This window comes from Rhinatrema bivittatum, chromosome 1 (genome assembly GCF_901001135.1).
Source record: "Rhinatrema bivittatum chromosome 1, aRhiBiv1.1, whole genome shotgun sequence".
NCBI classification, from domain to species: Eukaryota; Metazoa; Chordata; class Amphibia; order Gymnophiona; family Rhinatrematidae; genus Rhinatrema; species Rhinatrema bivittatum.
The window spans coordinates 468,712,221-468,732,543 of NC_042615.1; the positions used below are offsets into that span (position 1 = coordinate 468,712,221).

General features: G+C 42.2%; 1 protein-coding gene across 2 annotated transcripts in view; it reads left to right on the plus strand.

Moving 5' to 3' along the window:
- Positions 1–19,521, plus strand: part of PLAA (phospholipase A2 activating protein) — a 207,651-nt gene extending 188,130 nt beyond the window's left edge. For both annotated transcript variants that reach the window (XM_029606392.1, XM_029606383.1), the window contains one exon: positions 18,776–19,521. In XM_029606392.1, the coding sequence (XP_029462252.1) occupies positions 18,776–19,341 (566 nt within the window). In that variant the 3' untranslated portion in view covers positions 19,342–19,521. The remainder of the gene's footprint in view (positions 1–18,775) is intronic.
- The last annotated feature ends 802 nt before the right edge of the window (positions 19,522–20,323 follow it).

Below are 20,323 nucleotides of genomic sequence, written 5' to 3' on the forward strand. Positions count from 1 at the left end.
ACCAATCTGTGGTTGTGGAGTCAGCCCAGAAGAAGGCATGACGTTCTAAACCTCATTCCTCCATACTTCCAGGGAAAGAACAGAGGTCCATGGATGCTTTTGGCAGGCGTGTCTTCCAAGGCTCAATGCTAATTTCTCGCATTGCTTCCTACCAGTTATACATGACCCAGTATAACAGGGACCTGTTCAAGAAGATCCAAGATTTCTCTGAATCTTTACCAGAACAATTCCAGGATCCACTCAGTGCTCTGGCTCAGAAAGGCCTAGATGCTGGCAAGCATGAGGTCCGTGCTGCCTATGATATTTTTGACACTGCCTCCAGAGTGTCTGCAGCGGGAATTAGTGCAAGAAGGTGGGCCTGGCTGAAGTCCTCAGACCTAAGACCAGAGGTGCAGGACCGGTTAGCAGACCTACCCTGCGCTGGAGATAATCTCTTTGGGGGACAAAATCCAGGAAACAGTGGCACAGCTAAAGGACCAACAAAACGGCAAGGAAGGCTGCTTAATAAAGCCGTGGAAGCAGAAATACGCAATAAGCAGCCTAATGTCCAACAACAGCAAATTTATTATGTAGAATCAGAATATGCAATAAGCCCGACTCCAGCTGAGTTTCGCCCTCTTTCAATAGGGCTGCATCAGGGGCTAAAAACATAGAATAAATGACATTAAATAATATAAAAATAAATTATTAAAAACTGATAAAAACATAAAATACATAGACATATAAAATGTAGAATAAACATAAAATGAACATATAAAATGGTAACATGGAGATATGTATTGTGAACATGAAACTCAATGTAAAAGTAGGTAATATATCATGAACATAAAAGTGTACAATAAAAGTGATAATAAATAGTTAAAAAATGTAGCATGTGTAGTAAAACCAGCAAAATCATTTAAAAGACGACAAGTACCTAAAAATTGGATATTGCCTTTAAATATTTATGTAACTGATATAGATGTCCAATAAAATGCTCTCCAAGTTATTAAAAGAATTGGAAAAAAAGGAAAAAAGAAAAAAGATAACAAAGCAGAAAAAATAATAATGACTATATGAATATGATTAGAAAATTGTAATTGCTATAACATGATTGGACAGGATCTGTTTAACAGTTACGTGGAAAAAAATTCAATGCTTACAATTTGCATATGATAATCTTACATCTTCATCAGGGAGTTGTAAGTAAAACCTGTGAAAGTTACCTATGGAGTTGATATAGAAAAATCAAAATAGTAATTTTGTGTGCTTGAAACATATGGATACCCTATAAGTACAATCTAACTTAAAAATTACAAAAAATTTCAAGGGAATAATCATGCTCAATATACAATCAGATTGTATCAAATCTATAATAGCTTACTATATAGTAAGAAATATAATCCAAACAAAAACTCTCTTAATTAGCACCCAAAACCGCAAAATTCGTGGTGTAAAACACGAGTAGAAAATACTGTGCTCAGTGCTATAGCATGAGATGTTTATAGGTGCAAACATGAAGGAAATGGATTGTAGAAAATTCTAAAGGGATGGCTAATGTAACTATTTGAACATTGTGCAATACATAATAAAGAACCAGAATTGGAACCGTGACAGACAAAAGAAATCATAAGATAAACACAAAAAAACAATGAAAAGTGCTAAAGTATGAAAGAAATTTAATATATGGTGAAGTGTAAAGATATATTAAATATAGATAATGAAAAAATGCCGTGAATATAAGTAGCTATGCATGAATAAGATGATCGGGTAATTTTAGCAATGTTACTAACAAAATTCAGATGCTGACTCGGTGTGCATAGATAAACAAATCAGAAAAGGAAAAAAAGAAACAGTGATTAGTTGACTTAAGAGGGAAGAATGAAAAAATACAGTGAATATAAGTGCTATGCATGAATAAACAAATCACAACAAAGACAGAAGAAAAAAGACAAGAAAATAAACAGTGATCGAGTAATTTTTAGCGGTATTGCTTGCAAAAATTAAGATACTGACTCAGTGTGCATGAATAAGAGAAACAGTGATCGAGTCATTTTTAACAAAAAGATGAATATTAATGAACGAAGAGAGGGAGCCAAACGGAAAAGCGAAAAAAAGATGCCATGAATATAAGTGCTATGCATCAGAAAGGGAAAGTGATCGGATAAATTTTAGCGGTAATGAAGATGTAAGATTATCATATGCAAATTGTAAGCATTGAATTGTTTTCCACGTAACTGTTAAACAGATCCTGTCCAATCATGTTATAGCAATTACAATTTTCTAATCATATTCATATAGTCATTATTATTTTTTCTGCTTTGTTATCTTTTTTCTTTTTTCCTTTTTTTCAATTCTTTTAATAACTTGGAGAGCATTTTATTGGACATCTATATCAGTTACATAAATATTTAAAGGCAATATCCAATTTTTAGGTACTTGTCGTCTTTTAAATGATTTTGCTGGTTTTACTACACATGCTACATTTTTTAACTATTTATTATCACTTTTATTGTACACTTTTATGTTCATGATATATTACCTACGTTTACATTGAGTTTCATGTTCACAATACATATCTCCATGTTACCATTTTATATGTTCATTTTATATGTTTATTCTACATTTTATATGACTATGTATTTTGTTTTTATCAGTTTTTAATAATTTATTTTTATATTATTTAATGTCATTTATTCTGTGTTTTTAGCCCCTGATGCAGCCCTATTGAAAGAGGGCGAAACTCGGCTGGAGTCGGGCTTATTGCATATTCTGATTCTACATAATAAATTTGCTATTGTTGGACATTAGGCTGCTTATTGCGTATTACAGCTAAAGGACCACCATGAAACACTGCACCAGCTTTCCTTTTAAGAGGACATTCCGAAGGGACTCTAAGCGACAGTCTTTCAAACCACAAAGATATTATCCTCCTGCCGCTCGAGGTTGTCCTTCCAGGCCTTACCAGAAGGGTCAGCCCAGGCAAGCCCGACCTTAGAAGACCCAGCCAGCCCCTCATCCAGGCCCAGCTGCTGGATTTTGACTTCTCGCTGGAGAGCATAAGCCAACCTCCTCTACTGACCGTACCAGTCGGCGGTCAACTGTGCCATTTTACCAACATATGGCACACGATCACTTCAGACCAATGGGTACTTGCTGTACTGACCCAAGGCTACCACCTCAACTTCCTGTCGGTACCAGCAGACTCCCCACCTCGGCCGACGTGGGGTTCATCTGACTACTCCTCTCTTCTGGAAGAGGAGGTATCAACCCTCCTGAAATCGTGAGCAATAGAACCAGTGCCCCTCTCTCAGCAGGGGCAGAGGTTCTATTCCAGGTATTTCCTCATCCCAAAAAAGTCAGGCGGCTTTCGTCCAAATTTGGACCTGCATGCCTTAAACAAATATCTTCAGAGGGAGAAGTTCAGGATGGTGACCTTGAGTTCTCTACTGCCTCTTCTACAAAGAGGAGATTGGCTTTGCTCTCTAGATCTACAAGACGCGTATACATACATCTCGATCATTCCGTCCCATCGCAAATTCTTTCGTTTCCTGGTCGACCCCTGGCATTTTCAGTACCGGGTACTGCCATTCGGCCTATCATCTGCTCCTCAAGTCTTCACCAAGTGCCTCGTAGTGGTTGCGGCCTACCTGAGATGTCAGGGCGTCCATGTCTACCCTTGCCTCGATGATTGGCTGATAAGGGCTCCGACTCAGAGGGATGCATTAGCCTCCTTATGTCTAACAATCTATATGTTGCTGTCTCTCGGGTTTCTGATCAACTACCCCAAGTCCAGCTTAGTTCCATCTCAAGCCCTATCCTTCATAGGAGCCGACCTGGACACCATGCAGGCAAAAGCATTCCTCCCTCAGGATCAAGCTCGTACTCTCATATCCCTCACACAATGCCTCCAGAATTGGCGTTATTCGACAGCTCATCATTTTCTAATTTTTCTGGATCACATGGCGTCAGCTGTGCATGTCACTCCAATGAAATGCCTCACCATGAGAGTCATGCATTGGACTCCAAAGTCCTAATGGGCTCAGTCTTACCAGCCAATGTCCAGGTTTGTCCACGTTACCAAGCAGCTCTGCCTATCGCTGGCCTGGTGGATATACAGCTCGCCAACCTCCTTCAAGGCCTTCCCTTTCAGGTTCCAGAGCCTCAAATTGTCCTAACGACAGACACCTCCAATCTAGGTTGGGGTGCTCATGTCAACGACCTACAGACTCAGGGTCTCTGGTCTCCAGAGGAAGCCAAACAGATACATTTCTTGGAACTTCAAGCGATCAGATATGCCCTCAGAGTCTTTCAGGATTGCCTCTCAAACAAGACCATCCTGATTCAAACCTACAACCAGGTAGCGATGTGGTACATCAACAAGCAAGGGGGAACGGGGTCCTACCTTCAGTGTCAGGAAGCTGCACAGATATAGGCGTGGGCTCTTTCCTACTCGATGTACCTCAGAGCGACCTAATTGGCAGGCGTGGACAATGTTCTGGCGGACAGGTTGAGCTGGACCTTCCATCCGCACGAATGGTCTCTCAACCCTGCGGTAGTGGACACAATCTTCCAACATTGGGGGTATCCACATATAGACCTCTTTGCATCCTTCCATAACCGCAAAGTAGAGAACTTCTGCTCGCTCATTCACAGCCGAGGGACGCTTTCGCCCTCTCTTGGTCCAACGGTTTCCTCTATGCATACCCCCCACTTCCACTCATATCAAAAACTCTCATGAAGTTACAAAGGGACAAGGGCTTAATGATTATGATAGCCCCTCACTGGCCATGCCAAGTCTGGTTCCCAATCCTCAAGGATCTATCAGTTAGCATCGTTCTAGGAAAGGATCCGCTTCTGATAACTCAGAACGACGGGTGCCTACGCCACCCCAACCTCCAGGCCCTATCGCTGACGGCCTGGATGTTGAAAGGTTAATATTTCAACCCCTTAACCTTTCAGAGTCGGTATCCTGAGTCCTGGTAGCTTCACGAAAGCATTCCACAAGACACACTTATCGTTCCAAGTGGAAAAGGTTTACGATCTGGTGCACATCTATGTCCATAGAACCCTTCACCTGTTCCACTGCGAAGTTTCTGGACTATCTCTGGCATCTGTCAGAATCAGGCCTCAAAACTTCATGTCAGTGCGGTAGCCGCCTTCCACAACGGAGTAGGTGATGTCTCTATTTCGACACAGCCCTTAGTCACATGCTTCATGAGAGGGTTGCTCCACCTGAAACCTCCATTGCGCCTTCTGGCTCCCGCTTGGGACCTTAACGTGGTCTTAGGGCGGCTCATTAAACCTCCGTTCGAGCCTCTCCACTCCTGTGATCTCCGCTGTCTCACCTGGAAAGTAATTTTTCTTCTTGCTATAACATCCACTCGTAGAGTTAGTGAATTACAGGCATTAGTCACCTACCCGCCTTACACTAAAATTCTACATGACAGAGTGGTTCTCCGTACACACCCTGAGTTTTTACCAAAGGTAGTGTCGGAATTTCATCTTAATGAATCCATCATCTTACCTACTTTCTTCCCAAGGCCCCATTCAAACCCAGGAGAAAAAGCTCTACATTCCCTGGACTGCAAACGTGCCCTAGCCTTTTATCTGGAGCGCACATCAGCCCACAGAAAGTCCACTCAATTATTTGTTTCTTTCGATAACATTAAATTGGGAAATCCAGTGGGAAAACAGACCCTTTCCTCCTAGTTGGTGGACTGTATCTCCTTTTGCTACCAGCAAGCAGGCATTCCCCTACAAGACCGTGATAAAGCACACTCTGTTACGGCAGTGGCAACCTCTGTGGCACACCTTCGCTCGGTGCCACTTGTTGATATTTGTAAGACTGCGACCTGGAGCTCTCTCCATTCCTTCGCAGCCCATTATTGCTTAGATAAGGCTGGCCGGCAAGATTCCGTTTTTTGTCAGTCTGTTCTACGCAACTTATTCTCAGCTTAACTACGCAACATCCTACCAGCGACCCATTCAGGGTTTTCAGGATGCCCTCCTACCCAAATTCACCCCTGTTGTTGTGCCTGTTACACGTCTTTGGGTGCATTGCTCGGGCATACTCGTCCATATGTGAGGACTACCATCCTGCTTGTCCTGTGAGAAAGCAGAGTTGCTTACCTGTAACAGGTGTTCTCACAGGACAGCAGAATGTTAGTCCTCACGAAACCCGCCCGCCACCCCGCGGAGTTGGGTTCACTTGCGATTTGTTATTTTATTTTTTCGCACGTACTTCTTACTATACACGAGACTGAAGGGGGACCCCTGCTGGATGCAGGGTTAGTGCCATGCTGGGCATGCCCAGTAGGTGCCAGTCAAAGTTCTAGAAACTTTGACAAAAGTGTTCCGTGATTGGGCTCCATCCTGATGATGTCACCCATATGTGAGGACTAACATCCTGCTGTCCTATGAGAACACCTGTTACAGGTAAATAACTCTGCTGTATCGGTTGTATATTTCTTGAACATCTCTTAGACTGATAGCAGGTACTTCAGGACAATTGCGAATCCTCACACTGTTCTCCATTGACTCTAACTTAAGGCCCTATTTACTAAGCATTTTTTTTTCTATGGAAGAAAACCTTAAGAAAATGACCCCCTTAGGATGTAACATGGCATTATCTTGTACTATAATGGAGTCAACTCTTTGTATCACAGCATGCTGTGATTCTAGGGTCTCAATTTTTCTAGCTTATTCTGTTATGTATCCTTCTAGTCTACCAGCTTGTTCTTTAACAGTGCCAAAAGAGTCTTCCCTGCCAATAATCTTGGTACTTTTTTTTGAGTCACTATTGCCTGTCAAATGCCCTCTGGGGTTTTGGTGTTATGTTTCTCCAGAGATTAAACCCACAGTCGGAAGTAGCAGAGGTCACACTCAATCGGCTCTCCAGCAGCTCTCTCCTTTACCTACCCAGCACCTCTTATCATAACCTCTGATTCTCTGACCAAGCCTATAATAACCTCAAAGTCACTTCTGGGGATGGCTGCAAACATTACTGCTTCTGTCTGACTCCATTATAAAACCTAAAGGAGGGGTTCCACAGTAACTCCCGAGTGCTTCCTGAGCAATCACAACTCTTTCAGACCCTGGAATCTGTAGAAGAACTTGGCTATTGGTGCTGAATGATGCTGCCATCTCTGGCCCAGGTGACAGATAATAAGAGTGTGACAACATGGGTGCCAGTAATGATAACTCTCAGAACAGGAGTAGAGCTGGAATGGCGCTGGCTTGAACAGGACCAGGACTGGCCTGGCACCAGGATCTTGTGCCTCTAAGATCCACTTCCCCTTGAGTTGAGCCTTCAGGTTCTGATGGCCAGCAGGAGGCACTCACACAAAAACTAAAAAATACCCACAAGGACAGGATTGGGCTGCTACTGGGCCAGGGAATGAAAGGGTGCCCACAGAACAAAGAAACAGAGACCAGAACAGAGGGTCACAAGACAAAAGAACAAAACCAGACGACCACACACTTGGGCGAAATACAAGGCTAACAAAAAGAACTGACAGACAGAACCAACACACAGAACAGGAAGGCCACAAAACTAGGGCCAAACAAACCTGAAGGTCAAATACAAGAGCTAAAGCAATGGAGGTCCATAATAGGGACCAAACTTGGACCCAAGTTGAGACATAGAACTCATTGCCACACCAGCAAGTTACTCCCAGTTACCCCCATTTACTCTTTTCTTTAATTCCATCCTCTAGCTTTTAGGGATCCACAGTGTTTATCCCATGCCCCTTTGAATTCCTTCACTGTTTTCATCTTTACCACCTCCTCCGCAAGGGCATTCCAGGCATCCACCACCCTCTCCATGAAGAAATATTTCCTGATCTTGATTCTGATTCATCTTTCCAGAAGTTTCATTTCATGACCTCTAGTTCCATTAATTTCTTTCCAATGGAAAAGGGTTGACAATTGTACATCATTAAAACCTTTCAGGTATCTGAAGGTCTGTATATTATCTCCTCTCTTCCAAGGTATACATATTCATATCCTTCAGCCTCTCCTCATAAGTTTTCCAGTGCTGTCCCCTCACCAATTTGGTCTTTCTTCTTTGGACCGCCTCTCCTGTCTTTATCCTTTTCGAGATATGGGCACCAGTATTGAATGCATTACTCCAGGTGAGGCCTCACCAAGGACCTGCATTATCACCTCTTTTTTCTTATTGATTATTCCTCTCTCTGTGCAGCCCAGCATTCTTCTGGCTTTAGCTATCACCTTGTCATATTGCTTCACTGCCTTCAGATCATCAGACACTATGACACCAAGGTCCCTCTCCCAGTCCGTGCGCATTAGTCTTTCACCACCCATCACATGCAGCTCTTTTGGATTACTGCATCCAGATGCATGACTCTGCACTTCTTGGCATTGAATCCCAGCTACCAAATCTTTGACCACTCTTCAAGCCTTCTTAAATCACTTTTCATTCTCTCTACTCCTTCAGGCGTGTCCACTTTGTTGCAAATCTTAGTATCATCCACAAATAGACAAACTTTACCTTCTATCCCTTCCGCCAGGTCGCTCGCAAAAATATTGAACAGATCCAGTCCCAAAACTGATCCCTGTGGCACTCCACTTAACACTGGTCTTTCTTCAGAGTAGGTTCCATTTACCATTACACGTTGTCTCTTCTCAGTCAATTAATTTGCAATCCATGCCTACTACCTTTGCACCCACTCCCAAGCTTCTCATTTTGTTCACAAGTCTTCTATGTGGGACCATATCAAAAGCTTTACTAAAAGCCAAGTAAAGTACATCCAGCGTTCTTCCCTGATCCAGTTCTCTATTCACACAATCAAAAAAGTCAATCAGATTTGTCTGACAGGTTCCCCTGATGAATCCATGCTGCCTCAGATCGAACAACCCACTGGATTGTAGATAGTTCACCATCCTTTTCTTCAGCAGATTTTCCCTTATTTTTCCCACCACCAAAGTGAGGCTAACCAGCCTGTAGTTTCCAGCCTCCTCTCTGTTCCCACTCTTGTGAAGCAGGACCACCACCACTCTTCTCCAGTCTTGCAGCATCACTCCCATTACCAGGGATCTATTGAACAGGTCCTTCAGTGGACTCACCAGCACATTTCTGAGCTCTTTCAGTATCCTGGGGTATATCTCATCTGGCCCCATAGCCTTGTCCATTTTCAGTTTTCCTAGCTCTTCCCATATGTTCTCTTCTGTAATCGGAGTATTGTCTACTCCACCCCCATTCACAGTCTTGTCAACTAGTCTTGTCCTTCTCCAGTGTCGTCTTTACTGAACACCGAACTGAAGTATTTGTTTAATATTTTGGCCATGTCTGTCTCCACACATTGATCTTTGTCACCTTTCAATTTCAATATTTATTTATTTAAAACTTTTCTGTACCGACATTCATATAACATATCACATTGGTTTACATGGAACTGGAATAACATAACTTTGAAAAAGGAAGGCAAAGTTACATGGAACAAGGGAGTTAAGTAACTTGGATGTAGGGAGAGACATATCAAAGTTGAGAGTACAATGGAAAAGTGGTAATATATAGATAACTTAAGGCGTAATTAAGCTAATTGGGTAGGCGAAAGCATGTCAACAGATAAACTTAAGGTTTATATAGACTAAGAGGGTAGAAGGAAATGGGCTGACGGAAAGAATATGGGGGGTGGGAGAGGGGGTGAGGAGGAGATTATGGGAGGATAAAGTTACTGTAGGTACAATTGTTTCTTACTAGATTGTAAGAGGGTAATAGAAGTACTGTGGTAATTACAATTGGGGGGAGGGACAGGGAAGGAGCAATGGAAGTTCGGTAATGGAGGATGTGATTATGAAAAGGCTTATTTGAACAGCCAGGTTTTTAGGGTTTTTTTTAAAGGTTTGGATGCAGAGTTTCTGGCGTAGGTCTGGAGGTATAGAGTTCCATAATGAAGGTCCCGCTAAGGAGAGTGCACGTTCTTTAATGGAAATTTGGTGGATAAGTTTGGGGGAGGGTATGTGGAGGGATCCTTTGTAAGCAGATCTGTTTGATGTATAGTAGTGCAAGGAATCATTTAGCCAATGGGTATGTTGGTTGTGAAGTGTCTTGTGAATGATAGTAAGGCTCTTATGGAGTATTCTAAAGCGAATTGGGAGCCAGTGGAGATCTTTGAGGATAGGTGTAATGTGTTCTTTTCTGAGGGTATTAGTGAGGATTCTGGCCGCGGCATTTTGGAGCATTTGGAGGGGTTTAATGGTAGTCGAGGGGAGGCCTAGGAGCAGAGTGTTGCAATAGTCGATTTTAGAGAATAGTGTGGCTTGGAGGACTGTACGAAAGTCGTTGAAGTGGAGGAGGGGTCTTAATTTTTTTAGAACTTGGAGTTTAAAGTAGCAGTCTTTTATTGTGGTGTTGATGAATTTTTTTAGGTTCAGCTGGTTGTCCAGAATGACACAAAATCTCTCACTTGATGGGCAGTCATTGCAGGAGGGTCGGGAGGGGTGGGGTTGTTTTGGTCAGGTGAGATAATGAGTAGCTCCATTTTGGCTGTGTTAAGGGTGAGATTGAGGCTAGTAAGAAGATGATAATCGAGTTAAAGCAGTTGTCCCAGGTCTTGAGGGATTTGGGCATAGATTGTTATGGGGACAAGGATTTGGACATCGTCCGCGTAGATAAAGTGAGTAAGACCTAGGTCAGCTAGGAGTTGGCAAAGGGGCAGGAGGTAAATGTTGAAAAGGGTCGGGGAGAGGGATGAGCCTTGGGGAACTCCACGAGTTAAGTTTATGTGGGTGGATTCCTTATTACCTATTCTAACCTTATAGTGTCTATTGTTAAGGTAGGATTCAAACCAGCGATGGGCGGTTCCTGTAATGCCAATTTCAGTGAGACAATTTAGAAGTATGTTGTGATTGATAGTGTCAAATGCAGATGAGATATCTAGTAATGCAAGTATGAATGATTGGCCCTTATCTAATCCTTTGAGGAGGGTGTCTGTGAGGGATATTAGGAGGGTTTCCGTGTTAAAGAATTTATGGAAGCCAAATTGGGACGGGAAAAGAACATTGTGTTTTTCCAGATACTCAGTAAGTTAGATGCTGACTACTCTTTCTATGAGTTTTGCTATAAATGGAAGGTTTGAGATTGGTCGGAAGTTTCCGGGGTCTCCAGGATCAAAGTTAGGTTTATTCAGTATGTGTTTGAGAATAGCTTGTTTCAATGAGTTAGGGACATGTCCGAGGGAAAGGGAGCAGTTAATGATTTCGGCCAGGGCTTTAGCAATTAAGTTTGGTATAGTCAGTAGTGTTTTTGTAGGGATAGTGTCGGATGGGTGTGAGGATGGTTTCATTTTCTTTAGGAGGGATTCAGTTTCGAGGGATGATGTTGATTCAAAGGAATTAAAGGAGGCTCCTGGGATGTTGGGGTTGGTGTTGGGGAGTGGGGTGGAAGATGTACATCATAACAAGAGCTTGGAGATTCTTTAGTCATTAAAGGGCAGATTTTGTTGGCGATATTGTTGGTAATTTTGTTCCAAGAGGAAAGGGCCGAGTCAGCATTTGAAAGGTCTGGTTGGTCGATGTCGTTGGAGAGGTGGGAAATTAGGTCTTCTTTGGCGCAGGGTTTTCTAAAATGAATAGTATTTTTGTGTATGGGTGAGGGGCTCGATTTTTTTATGGCTAGGTTGGCTTTTATGAGTGAATGGTCCGACCAAGGTACAAAAGTACAGGTAGGGATGTCTGTGGAGGAGATGAGAGAGTTTATAAAAATTAAATCAAGGGTGTGACTCGCTTTATGCTTGGGGCTGGTTATAATTTGTTTAAATCCCATGGCATAAATGGATGATAGAAAGGCTTCGCAGTTAGGGGATAGGGGGACCATGTCTACGTGGAGGTTGAAGTCTCCGAAAATGATGGTTGGGATGTCGATGTTTGTTATCTGCTATAAATTCGACGAGGGGGGATGCATTGTTATCTAGTAGATCTGGGGGGGGGGGGGGGGGGGTGTAGACTAGGCAAACTTGTAATTGAGTGGATTTGAAAAGGCCAATTTCAACTTTGGGGGAGGTGTTGACTGTCTGAGAGATTAGCCTTAGTTCTTTTTTGACACCAAATAGGAGGCCTCCTCCTCATTTTTTGTGCCTGGATAGGGAGATGATGTCGTAAAGTTGTGTAGGAAGTTGGTTTGTGAGAACTAAGTCTCTAGGTTTGAACCATGTTTTCGTTATGGCGCAGATATCGGGCTGCCTGTCTAATAGGAGATCGTTGAGGATGGGTGTCTTTTTGACTATCGATTGGGAGTTGATAAGAATGAGAGAGAGAGCAGTGAGGCCGAGGAACTGGGTGAGTGGGGATATCATGATTGGCACAAGTGATCTTGTGTAGGGGGGAGGAGTGATTGGTGGGGGGTTTTTTATGGTAGTAATGGTGGTATTTGAGGGTGGGAATAGGGTGAGATAGCATGTTTGATGGTGAAGGAGTGGGAGTAGGAGGGGGGAGTAGGAGGAGTAGTTGTAGGGTAGGATTGGTATGTTTCCAGTGATTGGGGGGATATATATAGTAATGGAAGGTTGGCGTACTGGTATAATAGTGTTTAATAGATGTGGGGAGGAAGTGGCGGTAGAAGAGAGTTTATTTGGTAAGGGAGTTGGGAGAGTAAATGATGGATGGGATATCTATGCAGGTATTAACAGGTATTAAAAATATGCAGGTATTAACAGGTGAGGAGAGGTGGAGGCCCTGAAAGAGGGGAAGGTAAGGGTATATATGGTTATTAGGACACAGGCTTATGTTGCTGAAAAGACTGAGAGAGAAGAAGAAAAAGGGTCAGCTTTCTGATGACTCTATCCGGTTGTATGACAATGAGCAAGAGCACACTAAGGGGCAGGCTCCTTTGGTTGCGCTCCTTCGGCGTGTGGCGCCACAGGTGAGTGCCTGATTTAAAGGGCTTGCTGTCCCTTGCTGATGTGGTCACAGGCGTGCCAGGCCTCCGATTGGCCTAGGAGCACGATCTGGGTCGGGCCATGAGTTTCTCCAGATCGGTTGAAGGGAGAGGTGACGGTGGTGGCTCTTACCCCGACGGGTAGCACCGGTTGCGTGAGCCCAAGGCATCCACTTGAAGAAAGGACCACTTCGGATCTTTCTCTGATATATCTGAAAAATGTTTTGTCACCTTGATTTACCTCTTTGGCAATCCCTTCTTCCACCTGACTTTTTGATTTCTTGATTTCTTTCTTTATTTCCCTCAGTTTCACCAGATATTCTTCCCTCTGTTCTTCTTTTTGGGATACGTTGTATTTGTTGAATGCTGCTTTTTTTACCTTTATTTTATCAGCTACATCCTTTGAAAACCAGATCACTTTCTTATTCCTTTTACTTTTCTTTTCTCACATATAGATTTGTTGCCTTTGTAATTGCTCCTTTTAGTTTAGCCCACTGTTGTTCCACCTCTCTCATTTTCTCCCAGTCTTCTAGTTCTACCTCCAGGTACGTCCCCATTTTGACAAAGTCGTATTTTTGAAATTCAAAACTCGGGTCTTTGTGTGACTTCTCTGTATCCTATTTGCAATATCACACCATACCATTTGATCACTGGTGCTCAGGTGGGCAGCCACCGAGACATTAGAGACATTATCCCTGTTAGTGAGCACTAGGTCAAGTAAACTCCCTTCCTCGTGGCTTTCATTACCATTTGTTTGAACAGAGCCCCTTGAAGGGCATCCACCATCTCTACTTCTGGTAGCTATTCTCCACATTTATTTTTGCCAGAGGAAGAGGTAATTTGCCTTTATCAATCCCTGAGTGGGAATTGAACCCTTGCTTCCCTGCTTCAGGGCCCACTGCTCTGACCACTAGTCTATTGCAATATCATGTATAGTAAAATGGGCGCTCATATTGAGCACCCGTTTTCCTAATGTGTGCACATCCATCTCTCTAGACTCCTGATGCTATATTTAAATGAGCTGCCGTGTTAAAAAGGACACGCTAGGGAAAATTGTCAAATGCATTGGGAGCCCAGGAGACGTGGCTGTGCGCCTGTAAGGAAAATGGGCTAGCACCCCAAAACCAGGTGTCTTCCCTTCTTTTTTAAAAGATGGTAAATAGATTTTTGAAACTGGTGGAATCACTTGCTCAGGCACTTTCAGAACTTCCATCAAATATCTTTTAAACATCTCCTTTGGGGAGACTGAAGAAAGTTTTGAGAAATTAATAAAGCACAAATATATAGTTTTAGACAAATTTTCCAAATTCTCAGATTTTTCAAAATAAAAATTATGCTTGATGACACAATCTTGAGCAAGCTTCACTTGTTTTATCTGAGATTGAATTTCTTTGAATTGCTGTTCCAGGTCAAAAGACTTAGATTCTAATATCCCCATATGCTGTTCCAAATTGCCATTCTTTTCTTGAAGGGGAACGATATGGGAAAGTATAATGGCTCTAAACCCCCCTCTGTGTCATCCCATAATGTCTCCGGAGAAAAATGTGTTAGTCTTACCAAATTGAAACTGCTGCGAGGTTTTAAGAAGGCAAAGGAGTAGAGGAAATAATAGAAGAAATTGGAAATACCTCATCTCTAGCAGTTCCTGTTTACATTCGCTGACTGCCAAGAGCCACCGCAGTGATATACTCAGAAAAATCTCCATCAGCGTGGACCTCTTCACACCCTACCCCGGTGCAGCCGCTACATCATCAGACAGCGACCCCACTGGGCACAGTTCAGGCACCTGAATAGTGGCTGTTTCTTAAGCCTGTTAGATTAATAACAGTTTATGGACTTCTCCTCCAAGAATTTGTCCAAACCTCTGTTAAACCCAGTTACACTAACTGCCTTAATCACAACTTCTGGTAATGAATTCCAGAGCTTAATTGTGCATTGAATGAAAGAGTAAATAACTGATTTACATTTTACTATTCTATTCCACTCTTGATTCTGTATTCTCTTCAGATATCTCTTTTCCAAGCTGAACAGAGCCAACCTTTTTAGCCTTTCCCCACAGGGGAGCTGTTCCATCCCCTTTATAAATTTGGTTGCCCTTTTCTCTTCCTTTCCCAATACAACTATATCTTTTTTAAGATACAGTGACCAGAACTGCACACAGCACTTTTAAGTGCGGCCTCACCATAGAGTAATACAGTCTGTCTGCTTTTATGACCACCGCTGCACACTGAACCAGAGATTTCAAGGTGTTGTCCACTATGATCTCCAGGTCCTTTTCCTGGGCAATAACTCCTAATATGGAACCTAACATCATATATCTACAGTGTGAGTTACTTACTTGATTACATATACTAGTTTTGCAGTTTCATACTTTTAATTTGCTCACCCTTGCTCATCTGTTTCTCTATAAAGTAATTCCGGGAAGGCCAGCCTTTAGTAATCCCATAGGTTTCTCAGTACTGGGAGACTGCTTCTATTCCAGTGTGATCCTGAGCAGCTGGAGCTGCCTTGGCACTGATCAGAAATATGCCCATTCTTTCGTAGGAGACAGTCTTTTTCCTTTCCCTGGTACCTGGGAGACAGAAAAACTTAAGGCACAAAAAATGGCCAAGCATTTTATATACCCAGTCTCCTACTGTCACTGATGCTTGCATTTTCCTGAGCTCAGCACAAGAATACTTTATTGTAAATTATATTATTCTGATCACATTTAGTAAACTAGACAAAGCACACACATCTGCTCAGTTTTTTCAGTGTGTATGGGAAGACTGAATTATTTTCTGTCCAGTTAGTTTTCAGAAGTGTTATTTTGATACTAAGGGATTTATTTGAATACTGCAAGGACAGAGCCTTTAGGATTTTCCAGTGTACTTCTGATGTTTTACCACCTTACAGTTTAAATAAAGCACAGGACTGCTTCTTTTGCCAAGTCCAAAAGTACAGCACTTAAGCTATGATATGATAGTGTTTAAAATCATGAGAGGTCTAGAACGGGTAGATGTGAATCGGTTATTTACTCTTTCGGATAGTAGAAAGACTAGGGGGCACTCCATGAAGTTAGCATGGGGCACATTTAAAACTAATCGGAGAAAGTTCTTTTTTACTCAACGCACAATTAAACTCTGGAATTTGTTACCAGGGGATGTGGTCAGTGCAGTTAGTATAGCTGTGTTTAAAAAAGGATTGGATAAGTTCTTGGAGGAGAAGTCCATTACCTGCTATTAAGTTCACTTAGAGAATAGCCACTGCCATTAGCAACAGTAACATGGAATAGACTTAGTTTTTGGGTACTTGCCAGGTTCTTATGACCTGGATTGGCCACTGTTGGAAACAGGATGCTGGGCTTGATGGACCCTTGGTCTGACCCAGTATGCATTTTCTTATGTTCTTATGTACCCTTATAAGACTTGGAGATAACTGCACAGAGCAGCACTTAACAACCCTTAAGAGAAACATAGGGGTTACCTGCACGGTGCAGCAAATACTACCGTTAGGAAGCTTGCTGGATAGTCTGGATGGACCGTTTGGTCCTTTTCTGCTGTCATTAGTATGTTACTATGAATAATCCTGCAGCATGCGTGTAACAGGGACAAGTGAAGGGCTACAATCTGTTGGTTGTTAGTTTCATGGAGTATCCCCTTGTTTTAGTACCATTTGAAAGCGTGAATAACTTATTTACCCATTCATGATTTTATAAACGTCATGTTCTCTCTGTCATTTTTTTCCAAGCTGAAGAGCCTTAATCTGTGTTGCCTTTCGTCATAGGGAAGCTATTCCATCCCATTTATCAGTTTTGTTGTCCTTTTCTTTACCTTGTTCTTTTTACTTTCATCTTGTGTTTTTTGAGATGGGGTGACCAGAACTGAACACAGTACTCAAGGTGCGGGTGCACCATGGCTCGATACAGAGGCAGTATGATATTTTTTATTCTCTGTTCCTTTTCAAATCTTTCCTAACATTGTATTTGCTTTTTTGACTGCTGCCACAACTGAACTGAGGATTTTGGTGTATTGTCCACAAGGACTCCAAGATCCTTTTCTTGGGTGGTGACTCCCATTGTGTATCTGTAGCTGGGGTTGTCTTTCCCTAGGTGCATCACTTTGCACTTGTCCAAACTAAATTTCACCTGCCATTCTGATGCCCAGGTCTTGAAAGGTTCTTTTCCAATTCCTCACAGTCGATTGCTGTTTTAACAACTTTGACTAATTTTGTGTCATCTGCAGATTTGATCACCTCGCTTGTTCCCTTTTCTAGATCATTTATGGATGTGTTAAACATCATAGGTCCCAGAACAGATCCCTAGAGCACGCCACTAATTTCTTACCCTCTGTTTCCTGTCTTTTAACCAACCAACTATTAATTCTGCTAGTATTTCATAGCCTGTTTCTTCATCATAACCCATTAATCTGCAACTTCCTTTTGACTGAGTAACAGTGCTTTTTGTGCATTATTTATACCTTTGAGTTATGTTGGCATTGCTATTTTCCCCTTCTCTAGCATTCTTCAGAAACTAGAAGATATGTATAATTGTATTACTATAGTAAGCAAACAATTTCAGCCAGTACAGATTAAATCTTATTTAGCAGGATTGCTATAGAGACTATAATGAAAATGTGTCATCGCTGCTGTGTCACTATTAAATGAGATGCTCAGGACATAATGTATGGGTGGGAGGAAGAGGTTGCTAGACAAAAAAGTAACCCAAATTAACAATTTGGAGGTTTCTGAAACATGTAAAAGTTGATATGAGATTTTTCAGAGGTTCTGTGGAGATGACTGGGCAACAGTCTAAAGACTGGAACATTACAGAGACTCCTCTCAGCAGCACCTTTACTACTTTGAACCACATTTGAGTTACACAGCCCCTAGCTCTGGCCTTTCTTGTGGTACAGTGCGTTCTGTTTCATTGAGAAGGTGGGGATGTGACTTCTTATTTCTCCATGTTGGGTGATGGTCTGCTGCAGCTCTTTTCCCTTTTTTGGGCTAGATTGCACTGTGCTTCTCAGTTGAGGTCTTTTCTCTCTGACTGTGACTTAATGAAGGGCTAGCGGCTGATGCTTCTCCATTAGCCCTCATGATTTATTTATTTATAACTTGTATTTATTTATTTATAACTTGTATGTATAAATTGCTCTATCTCAAAAAGCTCTAATTGTGATTGCATATCATCTCAGGAAACTGGTTCTTTTCTTTCACCCAGCAGTTTCTTTTGTTTTTGTGGCCCAGTAATTTCCTTCTCCTCCTTTTGGGCTTCCAGCTCAATCAGAACCAACCTCTGCTAGGCTACGGCACCATGAGTCTCGTTTGGCTCATCCACTGCAGTGGTAGTCCTTAGCCAGAGACCACAGACCAAAACTATTTCAGGTTCCTGAGTCTGGCTGGGCCCATATCTTCTGTATGGCAGTGCGCACCACTGTGCTGGCCCTATCTCACTCTTCCTCTTAGGCTAAGTAACACCATTCAAAAACTATGAAATCTAAGGTGCTATCCCTCTATGCTTTTTTTTTTCCAATATTTAGCCACTAATTCAGTGAAGAACTACACCCTATGCATGATTTTTCTCTTTGCATGTACACGTCTGAGGCCTTAGGTTATTCATACCAGTTGGTGAATGTTCTCAAGAGGGAGATTTGGAGAGAGAAAAAAAGAGGATGATCTCTTGCCTTTCCACTGAAATGCATTGGAATCCTAGAATTTTAGGTGACTGTGCAAAAATAACATTTTTGGTCAAAAGTATCTCTCTCTCCTACAGAGTGAGAGTGGCAAGTCTGCTCAGTTGTAAAGCAGAGAATAAAGTTCTTTTCGTCTGAGATATGTACTAGAGATTATATCAAATCAGCATTAAGATTTAGCTACCAAAAATGCAGCAACAAACATTCCTTTTCATTTCTGTTCTAGACATAGTCTTCCCAGCACTGGACATTCTCCGGCTGTCCATCCGACACCCCAGCGTGAATGAAAACCTGTGCAGTGACGAAGCCACTGGTCAGTTCTGCAGCCACCTCATGAAACTCCTGAACCATCAGGGCAAACCAGCGAATCAGTTGCTCACTCTGCGAATATTCTGCAATTGTTTTGCCTGGCAGCCGGGTCAGAAGCTCATGATGTCACATAGGGATCAGATACTGTCACAGGCGATAGAACTGAAAGCAAGTGGCAATAAGAACATTCACATTGCTCTGGCCACATTGGCACTCAACTATGCAACCTGTTTACACCAAGTCAATGACATTGAGGGGAAGGCACAGTGCTTGTCTGTTGTCAGCACAGCTGTAGAAATGGTGCAGGACCTTGAAGCTGCTTTCAGACTCCTGGTGGCTCTGGGGACGCTGATCAGCGATGATGCAAATGCTGTACAGCTGGCCAAGTCTTTAGGCATTGACTCTCAAATAAAAAAATATGCCGCTGTATCAGAACCTGCTAAAATAAGTGAATGCTGTAAACTCGTTCTAAACCTGCTGTAATCCTCTTTAGCACTTATAAACCATAGAGTATGAAGAGAAATACTGTTTTCACATTTTGCAATACTATAACCATAGTTGACAGAATGCTGTGGACATGGCTGAAGTACAAACTTTAATGAAGATTTAACTTGTCATTATGAGTGAGACAGACAAAATAAAACCTTTTGCACTGATTGTAAATTGTGTGATTTTTTTTTTTTTTTGGGGGGGGGGGAGTTATTATTTGGATGTTAGTTCATCTTAAACTATGCTTCCAAGCATCCTTCTGATATCAGCTTTCAAGGGTATCTCAAACAAACAATGGATGTGCTTCCGGTTTTTTGGCATAATAACAGCAAGGCTGAAATGTACTTGTTCTATGTTCTTCTTTAAACTCAGGGAAATTTATACTGTATATGTTAGAAGAAAGATGAAATTACTACTACCCAAACACTGTGTTGTTATTCCATAGTATGCTCTGAATATTATTAAGCTTTCCTTATTGTCCCACCAGACCAAACTCATGGCTTTTGCTCCCCTACCAGCAGATGGAGGTAGAGAACAACTATTTTGCTGTTGTCACCATATATAGGATACTGTGCCACTTGCAGCTCTTCAGTATTCTCTGTCTCCAGTAAATGGTAGGGATGCAATTAGGAATTTCCACCCATGTGAATAAGGACAAACGGGGGTGGGAAGAGTGTTCTCAGTGGCCATTTTATGGCTTGGTCTGTGTCTATGAGAGGGATTTAATAGTGATGTTGGTTCCCTCTAACACCCTCTTCTGAGGCTAGAATCCAGCAAGTGAAAAATGTTTGCCTGAGGAGTAGACTGTTAGAAAAGTAGCATTTATTTAATTTGTTTTGCCTTTGCCTTTTATGCTGCTGGCTGTGCTGTGATTCATCAGTAATCCAGTGAAAGAGGCTAATTGTGATCAAGTTCTTGGAGGTAGGATAGCCGGTGGTGAGTTCCTAACTCAGGATCTGGTTTCAATAACTTGGAG